The 23,223-nt window shown below is 39.7% G+C and overlaps 1 protein-coding gene across 1 annotated transcript in view; it reads right to left on the bottom strand.

Annotated features, from left to right (window-relative positions):
• The window catches only part of LOC139745375 (fibronectin type-III domain-containing protein 3A-like), a 117,072-nt gene that overhangs the window by 55,262 nt on the left and 38,587 nt on the right, over nt 1-23,223 (bottom strand). Inside the window, exon 3 of the mRNA XM_071655769.1 lies at nt 1,975-2,031. Coding sequence (XP_071511870.1) covers nt 1,975-2,031 — 57 coding nt within the window. The remainder of the gene's footprint in view (nt 1-1,974; nt 2,032-23,223) is intronic.

Here is a 23,223-nt window from a genome sequence, read left to right as displayed (position 1 = left end):
ACCCGCTTCATAGTGTAGAGCCAGCCGTTACTAGTGGGGTTGACTTTCATCTACACCAGCTCTATTCTACCCTATCTCAATATCAAATGAGGTCATGATGAAGCATATTTAAGATCCCTTTTTGTTGTCGCTGGTCTTTTAGTTATATATGAAATAATATGTTGCCTCTTTGAAGTTGTGGAGATTCTCTTCCTACACAAGGTAACATTACGGCCGTTTCGCAAACTGTTAACGGTTACTGAGTAACCAATGAGAATCATACAGCATATAGCCCCTTTTCTGAGTCAACTGTGGCAGAAATTCACGGAGGATGGAAGTTCTGGTCTATTCTGTTTATTCCTCATTGTAAGAAGACATTGGCAAGGATGTTTGCGGCTCTGTAATACCGCTTACAGTCACTTCTGGGCAGGGCTGAATCAATTCTTGGAAGAGTACAACAGGAACCCATTTGTCACCAGACTCTTTTCCCCTCCTCCACCAGAGTTTTCATGACGTTCTTTCTGCCTCTTTTCCTTCCCACTTTCCTCTCCCCCAAAACCTCGGATGGTCTGAACAGATACCCAGGCCCCAATCTGTAGCCACTGACAAGGAGAGAAGGCGGAGCCCCGCTAATCTTGTGTCTAGTGGAGTATGGCTCGTTAAAGGGATGATACAGTTTCGGTTGAGATGGGGCTTACGGTTATCAACTTTTTTTGACCAAGATTTTTTTTTTAAAGATAATTAGAAACCTCTAAATAAATATGAAAGAGCAAACAATTCTAGAGGAATTCAAAGTTTATTTGATGAAAATTGGTTTTGAAATGGCCGAGATATCCAAAACAGAGCTATCCAAATATAAGGTTGGGACCTACCTTTTATTAGGATTGCTTTGTTTTACTTTGTTTTTGGACATCTCAGCCATATCAAGAATTATTTTTCATCAAATAAACTTTGAATTCTCTTAGAATTGTATGCTCTTTAACATTTCATAAAGTGGTTTCTAAGTTGCAAAATGCTTAATCACCTCAACCAATACTATACCATCCCTTTAAGCCCTCAAGCGGAGTGTGTATGGGTTGAGCATTTCCCACAGACCCCCATATGGCAAATGCAATGTTATCCTTCTACAGTGCTGCACTGCCTTTACGCGACACAAAAGCAGAAGAAAACCTGGCATCTCGTCACATTTCCTCAAACTACGGAAAGAAAAGTATCATTTGGAAATTGGTTGGAGGAAGGTTACACATTTACCATCATGGTAGAAAACTCTTTGTAAAAAAAAAAGTGATGTATGCACAATCCTATGAGGGTCTTCACATTTTGGTCTATCAAATCCTGTCACGGCATGAGCGTTCTCTTTGTTTTGCCAACACAGGCTTTCAATAGTTGTTTTCGTTGGACAAAAATTTCTATTACAATACTACGGGCCAAACAATAGAAATGTGATCTCCCAAAGAACTTCAATTCTACGCTGAGCACTGCATGATTTATTCTACAAAATATCCTACTAAAGTTAGAATTTGTTCTGAATGGCTGCATTATTCCTCAAAGGGACATTTTAGCTTTCTCAAGAATCTTCAATTGTAATTCTGACATCAATTACAATGTATTCTTTCTTCCTACAAATTCATGGCTTCAAAGCAAAGACAGGGACAACAGACTGGTGATAGTATTTTCCGTGAAATGTACCGGTATGTGATCATAACATTTCTACAGTGACTGATGATCAGGGAAGCAGTGACATATACATGTCCTGTTAAACGTTTGTGACGGCTAACTGGTTCAATAACTAACAGTAATAACTGCTCCTTTTGGTTACTGAAACTACAAAGAGTTCTTGCTTTTCATCATCTTGTGACAGCCTCATTCATTACATAGTTTGATAATATCATCTTCTCCTATCATCAATCTAAAGGCTGACTAAAAGGCTAGTTTCATTTACATCTCGATGTCAGCTTCTCTCCTCTATCTCCTGTTGCATCTGGTGTGACTTACCATAGTTGGTACTCTGTGGCTGGTTTTAGATCTGATATTGTATGATGGAGACTGTTACTGCAGAGAGAGAGAAAAAAAAAGGGAAACACAGAAGAGAAAGATGAAAAAGGCAATTAATATCTGGCCAAGATATAAATCATCTTACATGCAGCATCAAGACTTTGCTCATTGCAACTAGTACCATAAAATGATGTGTACACGTCTGATTCAGTCAACTCACAGGCAACTGTGCATACAGAAAAGAATAGACTTCCTTTCATTTCAATGCTTGGGCAAAATGAAGAGATGTGTGTAAATATATTTGAATGGCTCATTTTATTTTGCTGAACCACTTCATTGCCTATGTAATCATCTGACATAATTTGGACCCAACAACACTATGAGCTTAATAATGAAAACATCCTGCCAAAGACCTTGCTAATTTGATGTTATCCCGACTGCAGTGTTATCAATGCACAGAAGAAGAAGAAAAAAAAATATCACATGATCAGAAAAGATGTCCCTCGTTCACGGCTGGTTTTTCGCTGTTCTGTCTTTCTCATTAAATGAATCCGTCAGGAAAGAACAAGAAAATACGATTCGGGTTTCAAGATTTACGGAAGACATGCAGAGTGCAGGAAGGAACTAGGAAGGGATGTCATTAGATTGTTTTCATAATGCGTCAACTCTAAGTCATCAAGTTATAACTCACAAATGAAAAGAGCACGCTATGACAAAAAGAACGGAAATAACATTTTCTACTTTGAAAAGCTCACAGGGAACAGGAATTATTGCTCTGAAAAAGGCAAAAATTGACTGAAAGAAGAGACAAAAAGAAAACACACATACAGACACACAAAAACACTCTCAGTGAAGTCTGAAGATTACCATGTAGGATCAACTGACATATAGAATTAACTCTTTCTTCACTTTTTTTTTTTTGGGGGGGGGAGAGTGGAAAATAATGAGACAAGACTCGCTAGTCCTCCTTTTCACCAGACACATGATATCAAGAGTTGAATCATGTATATAAACTTGGCATAATATGTCTTTAAGAGGTAGATTCTTTTTCTTCTTCTTCAGAATTGTGTGATTTCCGCAGGGAGTTACTGGGACCCTCAAGAACATTTCACAACTGTTTACACTTTCCTCATTTCATTTGCTGCCCTCGATAACAGCCTTCACTATGTCTTCTTTCTTCTCTCCCACCGACTTCTCCAGCTCCAATAAATGTTCCCAGTATAATCGAAGCAAGCCGGTGGGAATTTGTGACGAGTCAACTGGGTTGAAAGGTCAAACTTCACCCTTCACTCAGAGTCAAGGCTGAAAGCTCCAGTCTCGACCCCATGACATTGGACAGGCAGACAAACTAAACAGAAACTATTCTTGATGCGATCAAAATGTTTTCATCCTCCCATCTCAATTCCTCCTCCTCCTCCTCCTCTTCCTCTTTCTCCTCCTGTCCTCCTAATGTTCATTTTTCTCACTGAATGTTAGAGTATTCCCTATACTTATTTTCTCTCCCCCCCCCATTCTTTTCCTGTTCACCGCCCCCATTGGCTTGCTGGTTTGTTGGGAGCTCCACTGCCTCCTCACCTCCCTGCTCTCCCTGAAGCTCCAACCCCTCCCCTACCCATCCCATCTCCCGCATCACATTTCATGAGCCTTTCTCCAGAGTTTAGTGTCTGGAATCTCTTTTGCCCCCCCCCCCCCCCCCCCATATGCACTATCCTCATGTACTGGAAACCAACCACAAGAAACCAACCACAAGAAACCAACCACTTCTTGTTCTTGTGTCCTTGTCCAATACAATTGTTTTCATGAGTCTTTCTCGGGGCGCTTATTTCACTATCTCCTCCTATGTGGCTGAAAACCACAGAAACTGAATGTGATGTAGGCCTTCCTAAGCACTGATGTAACAAAGAAGTTGTGCAAAGTTTGTGATTTCAAAACTTCTGTCACCATTAACCCGTTGAGGATGGTTTGATTTTGCTATAACACGCATTTCCCGTGGACGTTTGCCCGAGTATACTTGCGACTCGTCCTCAACGGGTTAATACCACATCTGTATTTCTACTGTGATTTCATCCACTTATCTCTGTCAGACTATAGTTACGTTCACACGCAGTTGCCAAACTTGAAGTTTAGGTCAAAAAACGTAACTGTTGATGATTAGCTCCACTCGTGAATTCACGACGCGGGTTCACACGCGCGCATAAATTTTACGTTTCAACTTATGAGCGAGTCCCACTCGATGATTACAACGGAAGTGCAGAGTCTTTGCTAGATGACCTCATGCCCATACAAATTATTGCAACGAATGAGACACGAAGTTCACGCCAACTCACAAGCTCGTTGATTATTGTGTCCACACGGAGTGAGACTACGAGTGGGGACCCCCGTGGCTCATGGAGAGAGCGTAAACCCTAAGATGTCTTGTGGTTCTAATCATCGACTAAACTTTAAGATTGCTAACTTTCGAGTGCGTCCACACGGTGCTAAACTACGAACTAATCATTGAGAATTTTCGACCTAAACTTAAAGTTTACGAACAGCGTGTGAACCTACGTGTAACTCGTGTTATATTTGCACTACAACAGTCTCATCCCGATGAATTCCCAAATGATCATCTCTTTCAAAGATGTGGACTGATGCCGATGGCACTGTCTTGACTCCCAGCCATTGTTAACTCCTTCAGTTGCATCAGCAACAGATTTACTAACAATGTCAATAGGATTTTGGGGTAAGCTGACATGCTCACCTATACTAGTGCCTCTGTCTTTACCAATGATGATTTGTTTATATTATTATATCAAAGGCATTTGGGAAACAAAGGCCTTAAGAGGATATCATCCATCTGTGACATTTTTACTCATCAAATCTTGATTGTTTTGTGAAAGCTGATTATTTTTCTGTTCCATTTCATCTTTTTTATGTTGTTTTGTTTGTTTGTTTTTCTTTGTGGAATAGGAGTGGGAAAGGTGTTCTTGGCCCTAAAGTAATACCTTTACCTACATTGCATGATACAGAGTGCACTCTAAATATCATTCTCCATGAACGGATGAATAATATGTAAATTTAGAAAACAGGATGCAACGTGTTATTTTCACAGATAATATCCATGTAAGATTGGAAGATTTGGTTAACAAAGGGGAAAAAATCAAGAATCTTTGTTTGTTTTTGTTGTGGTTTTTTAAGTGATTTTTTTTCTTATTTTGCCACATCTAGAAGTGATTTGTATATAAACTGCCTGTCAGAAAGACGTAAGTGTGGGACAAAAACTGAACAGGTACAACCTGCAATGCCCGGTTCTACAGGACACTGTAAAAGTGGAAATTTTCGCGGTGCTAAAACAGAAGATAGCGCGAAAATAAAAGCACGCGGATAATTTTGCTTGCCATTAGTTCCAGTAGTTGATGTCTTGATTCCGTGGAATTGAAAACACGTGAAACTCTTCTTAATCGGCCGAGTGCGAAAAATTAGTCGCGCGAAAATATCCACTTTTACAGTAATACCGAATCAGCTAACGAAGCCGCCCACCTTGGATGTAAAGCGAGGCACATTGTTTTACAGAAGGCTCTGAAGTAAAGCCGAACCCATCTCACATCCCGCTTGTACCCTTGAGCCACTCTCGCAAATGAGAATGGCAAGAAAAATCTCACAATCCCTGACAGCAATAACCTCCCACGGGTGAATGAACTTTTCAGTCAGGTGACAATGGTACCTCCCGGCCCGTTCACACGTATGCCCTGCGTATGCCAGAAAGTCAGGTTTTGGACAGCACTCCAAATACACAGAAGGCTGGACTTGCATTCAAACAGAGTGAGAAAACCTGAAGAGTGGATACTTGACACAGTCTAAACATTAATTTTTGTGCATGCATTCTGATCAGCCGAAATCTCACTTCTTGTGAGGTGAATGTGCCAGCTATCAACAGAGCACAGGTTCACTAACCTGAGCAGCCCCATCCCCCCACCACCACCACCGCCACTGTAGCTGCTTCTGATTGGTTATAATTGCGCACGTTTCATTAATAAGCACAATATGGTATGATTTCATTTCATTTCATTTCATTTATTTATTTTCATATTTCTCAATGAATAATAAAAAATACATCAAATGTAACAAAATTGAATAATACATGATATCCAGCTAGGTGGCAAAAAATTACAAAATGAAATAGGGCTTATACATAATATCCAGCTAGGAGACATACATAGAATACTGCAAACGTATAAAACATAGTGGTCGATCTTTAAAAGTTGGAATATGGGAATGAATGCTAAAGAAATATGAAGGAACCTACTAAAAAGCAAGCCTGTGGAGCGTGGTACAATTGTATGTGGTATGATGATGCATGGATGGGAGAAACACATTACTACATAGGCCTACATACCATGCTGCACTGTCTTTAATCAATTCAGTGCTCACTGAAATCCTTGATCATCTGAGGAACAAAACTCACTAATTACCGAGGCTTCACAGGACTGCTTTGAATTGTGTACAAGTGAACAGACCTTGTGTGATACTTTCCTCAAGGAGACCTAACCCCAACATCAAAGCCTGCCTTGGTAATGGCAAAATGAAAGCTGATAATCTTCCACCTCATTACACCATCCATACACCTGTACCTTATGCTTCCCTACTTTGGCTTCTACTACTTTTTTTATCAGCATCATATAAACATTATCATTATCATTCGCCGGCAGGGGGGGATAACGGGGAGAAGCAATCACCGTCGGATCTGGCCCGGCCTGTTGTAGCCGCCGGCCACCACTAATGACACTTGAGACACGATTTTCACAGCGCCACACTGCACCGCTTTTGTTGACCGAAAATTGGGAGGCTGCCTCTCCTGGGATTGCAATCTGCTGGCGAATGACAGCATTACTTAAAATATGTTTTCTGTGGGCTTGGAAGTAAATCTCATCAACACGTCCAAAGCACATTTTTTTTTCTCTCTCTCTCTATTAACTCCCTTACACTGGGGAGACGATAATTTGAAAATGAGAGCAGCTGGTTGTTAATAAGATGTACACAAGACAGACTTTGAGTACACATACACATGTATGACCCTACGAATCAAAATATGATATTTTACCACATTAAAGGTGCTAGCGCGGTCATCTTTCCCATTCGTATAATCATCCAAATTGGATGAAAACATGAATGGATGCTGTTCTCTTAAAGTTATTTGTCCGATCTGACAGAATGATATGATTAAATATTGACTTGCTGCTCATTCAATTCATTCAATTCTTTGTTCAGCAGGTTTTGATCAATTTTTATGTTGTTTGATTCCATCCTACCATACCACTTACTCTCACGCCCTAATGTCAGACAATTCAGGCAATAAAATATAGAAAATAAAGGAACCACAGAACAGTACACTTAAGCACTACCACTCTGGTTTGCATTGTCTTCTACACCTTAACACTTCTTGCCATATGCCAGGGCTCGACACTTTAACTTGTTTGGCTGGTGGCCCATTTCGGCCACTAAAATCATTTGAAATTTTGGTGGCCAAAAATAAAGGGAAGAAATAATAATACAATAGTTGCCTGATCAGGCCATCAATAACCGTTTTGGGAGTTTGGTGGCCCGACATAAATTCTAAATGGCCCTTGGCACTGGGCCACCAGGCCATTATTTATGTCGAGTCATGCCTATGCCACTTACCGCACAGAAAACAAAATAACAAAAATGGTCATAGCTCAGAGACAAATGGATGGGCTGATGAAAGATGCTTAGCATTTTCAATGGGTGCAATTAAAGATCAGAATCTGTGTAATGCTCATTATGTTTATTGGTGCATACATGTATATCACTAAAAGGCAGCAAAAGAAAACAACATAGTATGCGTGTGCACTTGCAGATATGAGTCAGTCTTTAATACCAGCAATCACTGTTGCTATTCATCGGTGATTACACTAATGAGAAACAGTAAATGCATACAAATGATCTAAAATATGGCTGTCATGTCGTTCCAAAGAGTAGGCACAAGAAGTCCATGACCATTATATTGTGAAATGTGCTGCATCTCATCTGCTTTTCTTCTTCAAAATATCATCAGCAACGGCTGAAATTGCTCTTAGGACTCATAACAGACATATTGTGGTTGGATTAGATCTCGTGGGACTATGATAACTCTATGATTACTGCTGCATTTCTATTATCTGCATGGAAAGCCAGCGTGGGTTGCCGTCGGTTGCTCACCCATGCTGCTCACATTATTTTCCATCTCTGGCCTGTTTTACAAGAGACAATCCTATCAAAACATAAAATGTGTCTAATCCAAACACTTGTGCCATTTAAATCCAAGTGGAGTTCACAAATCTTTTCAAAAAGTAAATTCTTCTTAAACAATCACAGAAAGGCAGTCACACAGACAAACACACCCATGCAAACAAGATCTGATCAAAGGAGGGTTAGGCAGAAGTAACATATGGAACAGTCCTCCCCCCCCCCCCCCCAAAAAAAAAAGCGCAACATTTTAACATGACAGAAAAACATTTGGTCTGGTTCTGAATTGATGCATCTTGCTCATTTCAAGTACAATAATCTTTGTTTTGAAGCATTTCCTAACTCTTAAACTATGTTTAATTATGAACATTTAATATCTGCCGAGTCCCCCCCCCCCCCCACAAAAACCAACACACAAACACACACACATGCACATATCTATACATTCTGAATCCTCAATCGCAGGTTCTGTGTGCTCTGTGGGGGGGGGGGGGGGGGGGGGAGGGGATGGGGGTTGGGTTGGGTGTTCAGAAGTCTTTTATGACATAATGGGAAAATCTGGAAGAGTGGACTGACATCTGCATCCGGTCAGGAATCTTGACCAACCGCCTCCTGAAAGGCAACAATAGGCGAAGCATGCTGGAAAGAGATCATCCGTGAGCCCACGGGTGGGGAAGATTTATGCATCGGCGATGGCAAAATAATCACTTTCGCCCAAGCAGTTCGCCCATCCGTGGCGTCAAAAGATGAATCCCATTAACATACTTTCGGCAAATGGACCGTGACCCAATATGTGCACCGTGGTGAGCGGAGATAGCTATCTGTCCACGGAGTTCGCACCTGCGACACCCACTTTGAAACTTTGATGCAAATGAGGCGTTCAGATTACAGAAAACTGACAGGTGACATATTCAAAGCTCCCAAGCAACCTATGACAGAGCATCTATCAAAAAAATTAATGTGACTAGAACTGCACACAAGGTCATCTTCAGCTAATATAGAGAAGTAGGCCTATGTGCAAATGTGCACATGACATTCTGTTCCTTGATAACGACCCTGGTATACTTTCAAACTGATATAATATATAATACATAATATACGTATAAATCCTTAAATAATTTAGTTTTGGTTTTCCTTCTTTCTACAATCAAATAGCGTAAGATGGTTGCAACCCCCCCCCCAAAAAAAAAAAAAATAAAAAAATACTGGAGGATGTTCATTATTGATCCATAACTTCAGAGTTGACTTGCATCTGAACCTAAGAACTTTGACCCCTAATATTCTTTCAAATTGATACACATATCCTTAATTTCATATGTTTTCCTTCTTTCTACGATCAAATAGAGTGACATGGGTAAGATTCAAAATTTTATTGCACCCCTCAAAAAAAGAAGGAATCACTGGAGGATTGTGATAATTGAGTCATGTACCTGCAACTTTGATCCATGACTTCAGTGTTGACCTGCATCTGAACTCAAAAACTTGTCTGAAGACAATACAGAAAACTGACAGCATGACAGCAGCTGTTGGCGCTGCGTAGACAATCTTTCTTTGGGTTCACATTCATGGCCACCTGCATAATGTAGATGTGCAATGTTCATGTTCTGTACCCCCTAAACCTTCCCCCACACTGTCAGGTAGACAGTAATAAATCAAAACATACAAACAAACAAACATGCACACATGACAAAACTCGTACAAGAAGTCATTGGCACAAGAAATGATGTCAGTAGGTGACTGACTGGTGGGTAGCACTTCCTAGGCAGTGAGTGCCCTTTCTCTATTTGTCAGGTATTTGTGGGATTCACACTAATGTGAATGAGCAGGATAAAAATCTCCAGATCTGCATTGCGATCCACATTATAAGATTTTTGCCAGTGTGGACATAAAAATCTCACTGAATAGCACAAGTGCCACTGCGATCCAAGTCCCAAGAAATCTTGTGAGTATTTCAAAATTATCACAATAATTTGCACTGCTGGGAGTGTGCGAAGGCTAGAGCAGATAATCCCCATTTTTTTTTTTTTTATAATAAAAATCCCATCATTCAAAACACACATCACAGCAGCACACGAACACAAGGGCAAAGGTCACCATTTGGGGAGATTTCGGGCATGTGCACTTTGGTTGACAAATTATCACGATCATCTATGTTTGTCCATCTGAACTGGTACTAAAAATCTCGGTATTTAGACATCCGGTTATCTTGTCTCTGTGAATGTACCTATTGTTGATTAATCACTGACAAAAGCAGAAATCACTGCTGCTTCAAATCAGCAGCTGACATGGGAACTGTATCTACTGCTCCATTCAGAGGGAAACATTCACTTGATGAGAGGGATCAACCCTTTCTATCTGTGAGAGATTTAGTGGTCTTGGTAGCTGTACAATGAAAGATCCTTGGTTCAAGACCCACCAAGGCACTAGTACTAGTCCACTTGAAGTAAGATATTTTTTTCTTGTTCTCTTACTGCAGCTGTATGAATTAGGACTATATACATGGTAGAGAGTTCAACATTGGCATGCAAGTAGAATTGACATACATGTACATGTGTATATCAATTCTCATTTCATTTCTATTGTTCTTATTACGTACTGTCAACATCAGCATGGTCATCAGGCCTACTACATATAGTTGTAAACTAACATCACTAAAATACTAAAATAACAATAACTATTTTGTAATAATTATTTCTATCACTATCATAATAATTTTTATTATGATTACTAGAACTATCATCACTATTATCACCATGATTATCAGTAGAATTACCAGCATTATCATCATTATTATAATCATAATTACTACTGTATAACTATCATGCTATCATCATCATTATTGCAATTAATCCAACTCATTGTAACCACAAGATGTTATCAGAAAAAAAAAATCAGCAAAGTCAAGGTCTGAATTGTGAGACTACCGGCCAGCTGATTCTCAGCATCAGCTGCTGGCATCACACCGGCTGTCTGTGGCACTGTCAGGGCATTAGTCTGGACTCCACGGTTGCCACAACAAACATGCTGTGAGATAGAAACCCCACAGACGGAATATCACTCTGCCAGCTCTCCACAGCGTTCAATCACATTGCCTTTAAGGCTGCCCTCTGCAGTCCAGAAATAGTCAAAATACCATCACCCCCACCCTTCTTATCACGCATCCCAGTGGGGAAGGGAATGGGGGGGGGGGGGGGGGGGGAGGGTTCTAAACATACCCATCTGAGAGGAGAAGTGAAACTTCCCCTGGGTCATGCAAAGGTCATATCTGTTACAATTGTTGGACAGCCAGCGATATGCCCTTCCCTATGGAGATATACTTGTACCTACCCTAGGTCTAAACTTGCATTCATACTTGACATATCTAGAGTGCAATGAGCATCTATAATGAAAGAAGGGCATTTGAAGGAGAGTTGTCGATGACGACGACAGTACGCCATCTCACAAAAGTCTACTCAGCAGGCTGGGTTCTCAAGAATAACTGAACTTCAATAAATCAATTGCGAACTTATCGAAAATGATTGTGATAGCCTACAAGCAAAACCAGGTGTTCTGTCTGGTATAGAGTATGGAAAAAAAATTGATCGATGATCATCTCGATGAGCCATTTGTGCCGCATTTGTCTCTCTGATTAAGCGTCATAAAAGGCGTAAGAAATGAAAAAGAAAGAGGGAATAAATAGAAGCAAGAAACAGACACGATAAAAACGGACAGAAGTATTGTTCGTCTCTTACGTTCAGTCACTCACCGACTGATTAATGATGAATCCCCCGGAGAGAGTGGGCACAGAAATTAAACCCTACCCGACAAATAATGCCAAACGAGGCTGCTATGCCACGTCTGCGTGAAGCTATTTGTACTCGTAGCGAGTGTCCAAGGTGATAACTTTGCTAATGAACTCTGCTACCATGCGACAGCAGAGAGGACAGACAAGAACTCCCGGCTTGAGTCAGGTTTAATTAAGATTCTTCTCTAAAAAAAATCTACCTTGGGATCTATTTTTCATTTCGCCACTGTCCCCCTTTGCTCCCCCCCCTCCCCCCCCCCCAAAAAGAGAGAAAATGGTCATTAGCCATAATCTATTTACATTTTCTTGGTTAGAACACACCTCTTTCTGTAATCATGGGCATCCCATACCCTGCCTTCAGACTGGACTTTCTGCGAGCATCACTGCATCTTTAATTACTCTTTGACAATGCTTATCTGCATATTTAATAGGCCTACACATTTTGATACATGTTTTAATGCATTTTCACAAATTATAAAAGGCTTTAGCTGTATGTATAAGGTCTCAATGATGCTATTTTGAAATGACATGACAACTCTGTGTCATATGACCTGCCCCCTTTAGAGTGGGCAAAACTTCCCATAACAAGAGACCCGCGGGTCTAGCGCTCACCTGAGTATCGCAAGTTCACCTTTCACGCAGTCACTAATCTAAATTATTCACAGCTCTACCAAAATTTGACGAGGCATTCTCAAGTGGAAGATGAAAATGTACAATAAGGGCCCAATTTTTTCAAGATTCCTTAATTTGGGGGAATTGGGGCCCCCTGGGGCCCTCTGGGTGGGGCATGGTGCCCAGTTTGATAAATTGAGATCCTGACCACCTAGGGATGCTACCTGCCAAGTTTGACAAAAATCCATCATGAGGTTTTCAGGAAGAAGATGAAAATGTACAATTCAGGCCCCCATTTGGACCCTTCCAACCACCCCCCTCCCCCCTACCCCCAAGAGGGGCACCCCTGGATCTCCTATGAACAAACTTGAAACTACAGTCATTAATGTACTCACTCATAGTATTATCTCAGCTCTATAACTTCTGATTCTAGAGAAGATTTTTAAAGATTCCTTCATTTGGGGGGTTTGGGCCCCCTGGGGGCCCTCTGGGCGGGGCATGGTGCCCATTTTAACAAATTGAGATCCTAACCCCCTAGGAATGCTACCTGCCAAGTTTGGTGAAAATGGGTCATGGGGTTCTCAAGAAGAAGATAAAAATGTACAATTTAGGCCCCATTAGGACCCCTCCTCACCCCCACCCCCCCCCCCTGGGTCCCAAGGGGGGCACCCCTGATTCTGCCATGAACAAACTTGAAACTACAGTCATCAATGTGCTAACTCATAGTATTAACCTAGCTCTATCACTTCTGGTTCTAGAGAAGAAGGTTTTTGCGGATTCCTTAATTTTGGGGGGTTTGGGCCCCCTGGGGGCCCCCTGGGTGGGTCATGGTGCCCATTTTAACAAATGGAGTTCCTAACCCCCTAGGGATGCTACCTGCCAAGTTTGGTGAAAATGGGTCATGGAGTTCTCAAGAAGAAGATGAAAATGTACAATTTAGGCCCCATTAGAACCCTTCCCCACCCCCCTCCCCTGGGTCCCAAGGGGGGCACCCCTGATTCTGCCATGAACAAACTTGAAACTACAGTCATCAATGTACTAACTCATAGTATTAACTTCGCTCTATCACTTCTGGTTCTAGAGAAGAAGATTTTTACAGATTCCTTAATTTTGGGGGGTTTGGGCCCCCCTGGGGGCCCCCTGGGTGGGGCATGGTGCCCATTTTAACAAATTGAGTTCCTAACCCCCTAGGGATGCTACCTGCCAAGTTTGATGAAAATCGGTCATGGGGTTTTCAAGAAGAAGATGAAAATGTAAAAAGTTTACGCACGACGGACGACGGACGACGGACGACGCACGACGCACGACGGACGCCGGACGAAGGGCGATCGCAATAGCTCACTTGAGCCTTTGGCTCAGGTGAGCTAAAAAGCCTGCCTGCAACCTTTCATATCAAATGATTTCATGAAATCTGCCGCTGATATGCAGTTTCTGCCTCGCTGCTTTCATTTCTAATGAGAGTACATGGTTACGTTTATCAACTTTCCATATATTTGAAATATATTTTAATACCCAATATCAAAATGCGTTTTGCAAAGACCTTTCAAATCATGTTTCTCAAGTTGTTGCATTTATCATCTCTTTTTCGTGAGTTGAGGGGGAGGACTTAACCCGTTGAGGATGAGTCCCAAGTATACTCGGGCAACTCTCTGTGGGAAATGCATGTTGTAGCAAAATCAAACCGTCCTCAACCGGTTAACTGCACAGCTCCACTGCGCAGTTTGATCCCAGGAGCGGAGATGCGTAGTGGCAGTGGTTAGGGTGGCCAGGTCCCAACTATAAACATTATATTTCACAATGACTTTGAGTTTCTCATCTCCACAGAAATGTGTTTCTAGCTCAAACGTGTTTGCAATCACATTTTTTTTTTCTTTCAGAAATGCTTTTTAACCCCATAAATTAAAACAACTTTGCATTTATCAACTGCTCCAATCTCCCTGAAAGTTCTTTGGAAACCTTAATTCTGAGGCAGAAGAGAGTTAATAAAACGCACCCAAGTGGAGGGCAATGCACTCTTCCAGCATTCTCAGGAATGCCTGGGACTTGAATGAAGGATTTCCATGAAATGCTTCCAGACACGCAAGCCCTTAACTGGGACATTAAATGCCAGCTTACTTGAACACACATACAGTGCTCTTATCCAACATTATGGATGTTCATTTCGGATCATCTGCCCTTTATTTGTATGACAAGCATACCACTGACCTCCTAAGGGCGCCTGTTATACTGACATTGGAAAACTTTTAGTTCACGGTCACCCAAGGCATAAGTGTGTATTCATAACAAACTGCTCAGAGCCAAAGATCACAAAGTCCTATGCGTGTATCAAAACAATATAAATTTACATAACCACATTTCTTGTTTTTCTTCCAATCTTCCCTCGTTCCATGATAATTCTACACATAAACTTCAGCCATGAACCCCTGGCTCACCTTACAGTCACAGTTTTGACATTTTGAAGGTAACTTTTGAAAGGCAACTTTTGGACAAACTGCTTAAAACTTGAACTCACCATTTCCTCTTGCGAATACTGGTCAAAGTGTTTTTGTGGGTGTGAATTTGTGATTTGTTTGTACACCTAAACTTGCACAGACGTGCATTTTACTATCCAACAAATTTTGTTTCTGTTGCATATTTTTAACTTGCTTTGTTTTCAATTTTGTATGGTTCATTTATGTAATCTGTTGATAATATATTGCAAAAACTGTTGAAGTATCTTTTATTCGGTTGACAAACAAATCATGTATTCACAAGCACCTGTTAAAATACCTTGTATATTTTTATACTTGGTTCAGGTTACATTGGACAAGAAGTATTACCAGGTTTTATTCCTCAAAATATGTCATAACTAGAAATGTCGCTATGCCTCTGCCATAATGCATGGTTATCTTAACAGGTCTGTAGTACAATGTCTTGACAATGTGTGATGACAGTTTCACATACCCATATGTAATTGCCAAAATATTAAAATGACAAATTTGTCACAAGTGTGCTAACAGACGGACGGACAATCCGAAAACATAATGCGTCTGGCACCACTTTGTGGCAGAGGCATAAAAAATTATTGTACTTATCAATTATCAAAGGGAAAAAAACTCAAGTAAACTATGATTTAACTAGAAATGTCGCTATGGCGACTGGTATGCCTCCGCCATAATGCATGATTCTCCTAATAGGTCTAGATAGTACATGTGGACAATGTGTGATTACATTTTCACAAAACTGGCAAAATACTGAAATGACAAGTTTGTCACAAATGTGTTGAATGTTCACCTTCCTTGACCTTGGTTTAATTGGATGAATAGGAGAGCATGTATTTGGGGATTTAAGGACTTTAACTTGACTTTGACCCATTCATACATTTATGCATTGAGTAATTTTCATGGTACCGGTATGGGGAGAAAAAGTGCAATTTCTGTACTGAATAGTAACTTGTTACCATGTTCATCTGGCCTTTGACCCTAAAATTCATAAGATAATCACTTTCAGGTAGAACGTGCATAAATATGCAGTAAGTTTCACGATAAATTGAGCCACTTCCGAGATATGGAGGAAAAAGTTAGTTCAGCACTTTCACTTGATCTTTGACCTTTTGACCTTTGAGGCAAAAAACAAAAGAAAAAAAAAAACTTTCCAGAGAATCTCTATTAGGTTATACATGCATACACCTAGTGTAAAAAAAGATAATAATCCTGCTGGCATTGCATAAACATGAAGGAAATAGTAAAATTTTGAAGTGTTGCCCTTGACCTTTGACCCCTGACCTTTGACCCAATGAACCCTACATTCTCTAGATAATCACTGCCAGTCAGTACATGTATATACTATGTTCAATGAAGATACCTTGAACAATTTTCCAATTTACAGAGAAAAAAAGAAGTTTTAATACTTTTACTCGACCTTTTGACCTTTGACCTTTGACCTCATGACCCAAGCTTTCACCAGAAATTCTAAATTGGGTAATACATGTATACACTAAGTTTCAAGAAAATATCTTCAGGCATTGCATAGATATGGTGGATATAGTGAAATTTCATGTATTTGACCTTGACCTTTTGACCTTTGACCTTGAGCTAGTGCACCCAAAAGTTGATAGGCACAACTTCACCCCCTAATACACATACATGCCAAGTTTCATCAGGATACCTCAACAGCTTTTGATAGTTACCTTGTCCACAAAATTCATTACGGACGGACGGAAAGACGGACGGACGGACGGACGGAAGGACGGACGGACGGACAACCCGAAAACATAATGCCTCCGGCACCACTTCGTGGCGGAGGCATAAAAATGGCTAAAATGAAACAAACAGGAAAGTTCAGGTTCCATTGAAATCAGACAATTAAACATGCTTGAAATGTTTTCATGAGACTTCAATAGTGGTGAAATACTTATGTACGTTATAGATGAGGCGATGAATTCTGCATTAAAATGCTTTTCGGTCACGATATTGACAAATTCTACAAGCAATCCTTCTGCCTTCTTGTCTTTGATATTCAACTTCAGACAAATGTTGCTCTTGTCAAACAGGTTGAGATAATCCACCTGTAATACAGCTCTGTATTTATATCTAGTGCAAACGGAAATCACGTTTGCCAAGAAATCAACAAATGATAGATCTATAAGAGTTTTCCCTCACAGCCAACCAGGCAAGATTTGAAACATCTTGTGAATCGATAAAAAATCTGATCCCATGAAGCCATCCCAATAAAACACGAAAATTATCTCTATTTATGTACTCCTGTCAAAGTTGTTCACATGTGCCATTATTCAATTAATTCCCCCAAATGTGTATCTGTGGCTTAACATTTTCAATTACTTTCTCCCCCATCAAAATCTATTAATACTTAAATTTAAAAAAAAGTAATCTAAATTGAATTCTGTGCCTCCAGTAATATTGGTCCATGGCCAATGCAGATAAACAATCTGTATTTGCAGCCATCCCCAGCCAATAATAACAAAGATATCATTCCAATATTTACTTATCGGAGAGGCACGTGGGTGGTTTCTAACCAGTACACTAGATTTGCACACTTACAGGCAGATCTATACTCATACGAGATGAAGTGTGTATGTGTATACATATACAATATGTGTGTGCGCATTAGTGTCTGTGAATAAGTGTGAGTGTGTGTGGGTGTGTGCATTGTGTGTGTATGTGGTCATGGAACTCACACAGTACGAGTAATATTTTAATGATTACAACGACCCACAGCAAACAAGAGCTAAATGACAATTTGAACTATCATAATCATAAATAATCATCATGACACTGATAATAACTGACAATATCACTGATAACAAATACTAATCTTTATAATATTAACACATAAATTAGATAAAGCATTATGTTTTTCACTTAAAAAAACTTGATTTTTTAACTCTTTTTCTCACATAATCAATGGAAAATTGTAAGACAATGATATCATGAGTTTATTCATTTGCATGCATGAAATCATATCAATCGTTCAAGAACTGTTTTTGTAAGTATTAAAGGAATCTTTTAATTTCACAACTTAATTATTTCTTGTCCGATTTTGATCAAATTTTCACTATTGCACTTGTTAAATTGTGCTCTTTCATCTCAGACTAATTTTTATCTGGTCCAGAATTCTCCTTAAACTGTACATACCTATCAGCATTAATTTCATGGTTATTACTCAACATTTCCCTCATTTTAACAATAACATCCTGCAACATTCAGCAACAGGACACCCGATAGTTCCTATAAAAAATACAAGGAAATTAGGATTTTCCAGATTTCACGTGGGTAAATTTATTTTATTTATGAATGATAATAATGAAAAAAGGACACTTGGCTATATTCTTTATATGGTTCCCTGTACTGTATTCACCATATTTCACGAGTCTAAATTTTCGCGAATCAGGAATTCCTGACGATTTTGCGAGTGGTTAAATTCGCGATCATGGAGTCCTGTACTGAACAGAGAAGTGTACACGCGTACGTCACTTTCACACCGGGATCAGAGTTAATATTTTCGCATGTCTTTTAATTTCGCAAATAGCACCCGACTCGCGAAATTCGCAAAAATAAATACCTTGCCAAATATTCGGCGTATACAGTATCTGCCATGCATGACTACTGTGTTGTCAGTTATCATAGCAGTCTATGGGCATGAAACACTAATGACAGTGCTTTGAAATTTCTATATTCGTGCAGTCCCCATTCACGTAATTAACGTACAATGTCACATTTTGTAATTTGCCTAATCCAGTGCGATACTTACAACAAACCATACAGCAGAGTTGTCCATGTTTTTAATTCTGCTCTTCTTTTCAGAGTTTCAAGAATTTCTTTATATCCACTTCTGCTACAGAATTGATGAATTATGGATTAAGTATACTGAGCTCAGTGTGCCACATTCAATTATGCACAGATTCAAGTCAGGGGCCTACATAAATAATTGACCTTTAGCCCACGTATTCTATTTCCATAAACACCAGCCATTACATCAAATCAAGATATTTAGCTATTTATCAATACAAGAAATGTAATTTCTTCTTCTTCTTTTTTTCTTTCATTTTTCTCCCAACTGAGGAGGTGGATCTGTCTGATTAACTTGAAATTCAGTTGAGCAGCCTGCATCTTACATAATGGAAAACTTGTGAACCCCCGCTTCATCAGCAACTTGTGGGAAGATATGACTGGCTTTTGTTCAATCTCTTGAGGTCCAGTACTCATCTCAAATGCCTCAGACAATTACGGGGGAGGGGGAGGGGTAGTGACATTTCAGATTAAACTTTGTTAGTGACAACAGATGTCTGGTGTATCCCAATTCATTTCAGAAATCACGCTATGATATGGCACGACCAAATAGTAAAAAGACAAATAAAAGACAAATCCAATTCCCTTAGTGTTCAATCCTAGCATAACATCAGACCGTTTATACTCTGCAATCACCAGCTGATACGTTGTAATCCCACCGCTTCATAAACAGATTAAAGAAAAGGTCACCGTAAATACTCAATGTACATAAAAATCAAAACATGGTCTACAAGTATGATGGCATATATGATTCTGACAAATGACGTCCTTACAGTGGAAAAGTTTATTTACAGGAAAAATTGCTGATGTCTGTGTGATGTCTGTCTGTGACATTTTTGAACATCTCCTTCAAGACCATTGTGAAATTCACAGAAATTGTCAAGAGGACATATATTCACAGGTGTTGTTCAAAAATCATACCTGGTTTTCACTAAGACACAAGTGAGCATCAGAAAGAATGCAGCAGTACAGAAATAAACTGTCAAAGACATAAGCCAGACTAAAGTGGAGACTGACTTGCAAAACTAGCTATGCACCCTCAAGATTGACTTGGCACCCCAAGACTAATCGTTACTGCTGGTAACTATTGCCAAGATTGTAAATGTAGCAGTCATATGAGGAGTTACTCGACATTTATGATCCACAAGGCACCTTCCTTTGAACATGTCTCTACACATCTCATTACTGAGACTAGAGAAGCACTCTCAGAGTGCAGACCTCCGCCAAGCAGCTAATTTCCACCAACGATCTTGTTCTTCCATAGAGATCAGTGATATCCACCCAATATACGTATGCATGCTAAAAATCGATCGAATTCCCAATATATATAGAAGCCTTTTGTTACGTCATCAAAAGTTCCAAATCAGAGAACAGTGTACAGTAGATTAAGCCCACACATTTCGGGCTCATATTTTCTCCCACTGGATAAGGACTCCTGGGCCAAAACGAAGAAGTCTGTTTTCATCTCGAGGCCTAGATTCTGCCAGAGCGTATGATAAGAGGGCGGCTCCACCCACATATTCATACACAGTGGTACTCGAAGTAATATGCATAAAAACCCTCCTACCAATACCCTCAAGCAAAGAATTATCATGAAACATATGGAACTAATCCTTTAAGAAGCCAGACATATATGCAATTACATATTACAACACACCATGATCAGTCTATTTTATGATTGTCTCTCATACTTGTACAGATCTCAAATCAAACTTTGCAAAATTGACAATTCTACTCCTACCCAGTAGACCGCCATGCCTGTGCCTTAGTTATATCACTATATATCAATGTGATTCCACTGCATGCACCATCATTCATATGAAAAATATTGTTTCAGATGTGTTATATAGGAACAAATTTGTCAGGGAAAACTTTCATGACTTTTAATCTTGAGTGTATTAAACATGTCCCATCTTTTATATCTCCTTGCCCTCCCCCCTCCCATTAACCCATTGAGGACCGACTGATTTTGCTACAACACGTTTTTCCCATAGACACCTGCCCGAGTATACTTGGGACTTGTCTTCAATGGGTTAACATATAGGCCCTACATAAATAGCAACATGACCAAACCTAATCATATGACTATATTCACACGTTGTATATCAATATGTCATATATTGCTTAAGAACTCTCTCATCTGAAAGGGGGGTTGATAAATCCAGCAACACACCAATCTAGCACAATCCATCATACATTCTCCACTGAAGCTACAAAAGAAGAGGGCATCTTTTCTGTAAATGTTTACTGAAAATGGCCGGTCGAAAAATTTCTTCCTGAAGTGTCTTGTTTGTCAACAGCACGAAATGCATACCACGGAAAAGAGTGGGATTAAAAATCCTCACAGGGGTTCTCCCTGCTTTGCATCAATGAAACCTTGGCTATGCAGACATATGGCTTCAGGGTGTCAAAAAACACTACAATGCCCCAGAAAAAAGTCAGTCCCCCCCCCCCCCCCCCAATGCCGCAGAGGATGATAACCATGAAAACAAAGTATACAGTTTCATAAAAATGAAACAGCTTAAAATCTTTCTACTTCAAAACAAATACATTTCTCAAGTATTATAGTGACCTCAATCACAAATATCGCTCCGACCTTTTTAGTTTTTTTGTGTTTTCTGTGTATACATCTGCATGTGTGTTTGTGTATACTTGCGTATATGAAAGCAAGACAAATAGACTGAGGGACAAAACAAATGTAAGATACAGTTTCTAAGCTGCCATCTAAATTGTACAGAGTAAAACTTTCTACAACTTTTTGATTTGGTTCACCAGTGAATATTTAAAAAGCAAAACAAAAACAAAATAGCCAGTAACCTAACTTAACTTTTAAAACTGAACTTAACCCCCAAGCGGGTCAGCTGTCCACTGTCCACTCTCTTCTCATGGTTCATTTCTTTTTGCCTATCAATAATCTTTTTTTTTTTTGGTAAAGCTTTCACTTTTCTACTTGAGTTAAGTTTGTGTGCCATGCACAACAGAGGTACAGTGGACTTTCATTACAAAGTCCTCAGGACCAGCAGTTTTCTTTCGTTATATCGACATTTCGTTGTAACCCAACCAATAAACAATAAAAAAACAGAGCAGATAATGTCACAGCCTGAATTATTACTAATTTTTTTTTTTACTATAATTTTGTTATATCCGTGTTCATTATAACGGGAGTGCACTGTAGTAAGAACACTCCAAAGGCAACTTATGTCTTTTCTAGCAGAATCTTATTGTCCTTTTCTTCCTAAATCAGTCCTTCACTTTCACTTACAACTTTGCATAGGCTGAATAGCAATTGGCCCACAACTGCTATGACTTATGAGAATTTGGCTATTAATTCCGAACCATGAGGCACGTCAAATGAGCAAGCATAGATCTCACTCACTGAGCAGACCAGTGTGCCTCTAGCCTGCAGAAACTCTCCCATTGTCTAGCCACAGCCAGCAGGGTAGGAGGGAAGACCGGTTTCCGCGGCAAAATGTCAGGGGCTTTTCGGCACATGGTGGGCTGGATGAGTGTTTCAAAACAAGATAATGCTCCCGGACGCTAATTAGTGCGGTGGGGCCAATGGAGGGTTGAAAAAACATTGTGCAACATGAAACATGATCCACTATAGACAGAGGTGTATCCTAGTGTCAGGGCAGGTGGAGGGGGGAGGGAGATGGGGCAGTAAGAGTAATATGGAAGCACCATCATGTTTGTCTCATCAATAACTAGCAGCTTATCAAGCCTGCTCCTATAAACTATAACAAACATGGTGCACTGACTTAAAGATACTAACACATATAAAAGATGCTTAGACATGCATACTAATTAGCATTCATGGAATTCTATGGTCATGTCTTCCATATTTTCTGGGACATTTTGTCTCTTACACATAAGAAAGAACATGACAGAATATATCTGATTCTTATTATGAATTTCCATGCAAAGCCACAAAAGCTGTACATTATGAATGTTCAATGTAAAAGCTGAAAATCATGATCTTTGTATTTTGAGATGTCAACAACCTTTTGCATTCTCCTAGCAGCTAATATGAAGCCATCATGGTCAAGTGCATACACATGTTTATACTTGCCATACTGTGTTTCTTCATCATGTTTACAAAGTCTTCCCCCCTTTTTTTTTAAGTGAAACCATTATTTTGAAGGTTTGTAAACAAAAAACACTTTCTCCCTGACTCTGCTCAAGAAATCAAGAAAATCCTGTTTTGTATCTTCTGGTTACTATCAAAATAGAAGGCACATAAGAGATCTCACATGGAACAAACTGGATTATCAAGACTATCTGATCCTTTGTTCATTGCCACACACATCTTGGAAGATCTGTTCATTTGGTGTGTCTTCTCCAATT

The sequence above is a fragment of the Diadema antillarum genome, unplaced genomic scaffold (genome assembly GCF_040938485.1).
Source record: "Diadema antillarum isolate AM-2024a unplaced genomic scaffold, OU_Dant_1.0 seq00001260_RagTag, whole genome shotgun sequence".
Classification (NCBI taxonomy): domain Eukaryota; kingdom Metazoa; phylum Echinodermata; class Echinoidea; order Diadematoida; family Diadematidae; genus Diadema; species Diadema antillarum.
The sequence above is the reverse complement of the archived record's forward strand: the minus strand, read 5'-3'. Positions and strand labels throughout refer to the sequence as shown.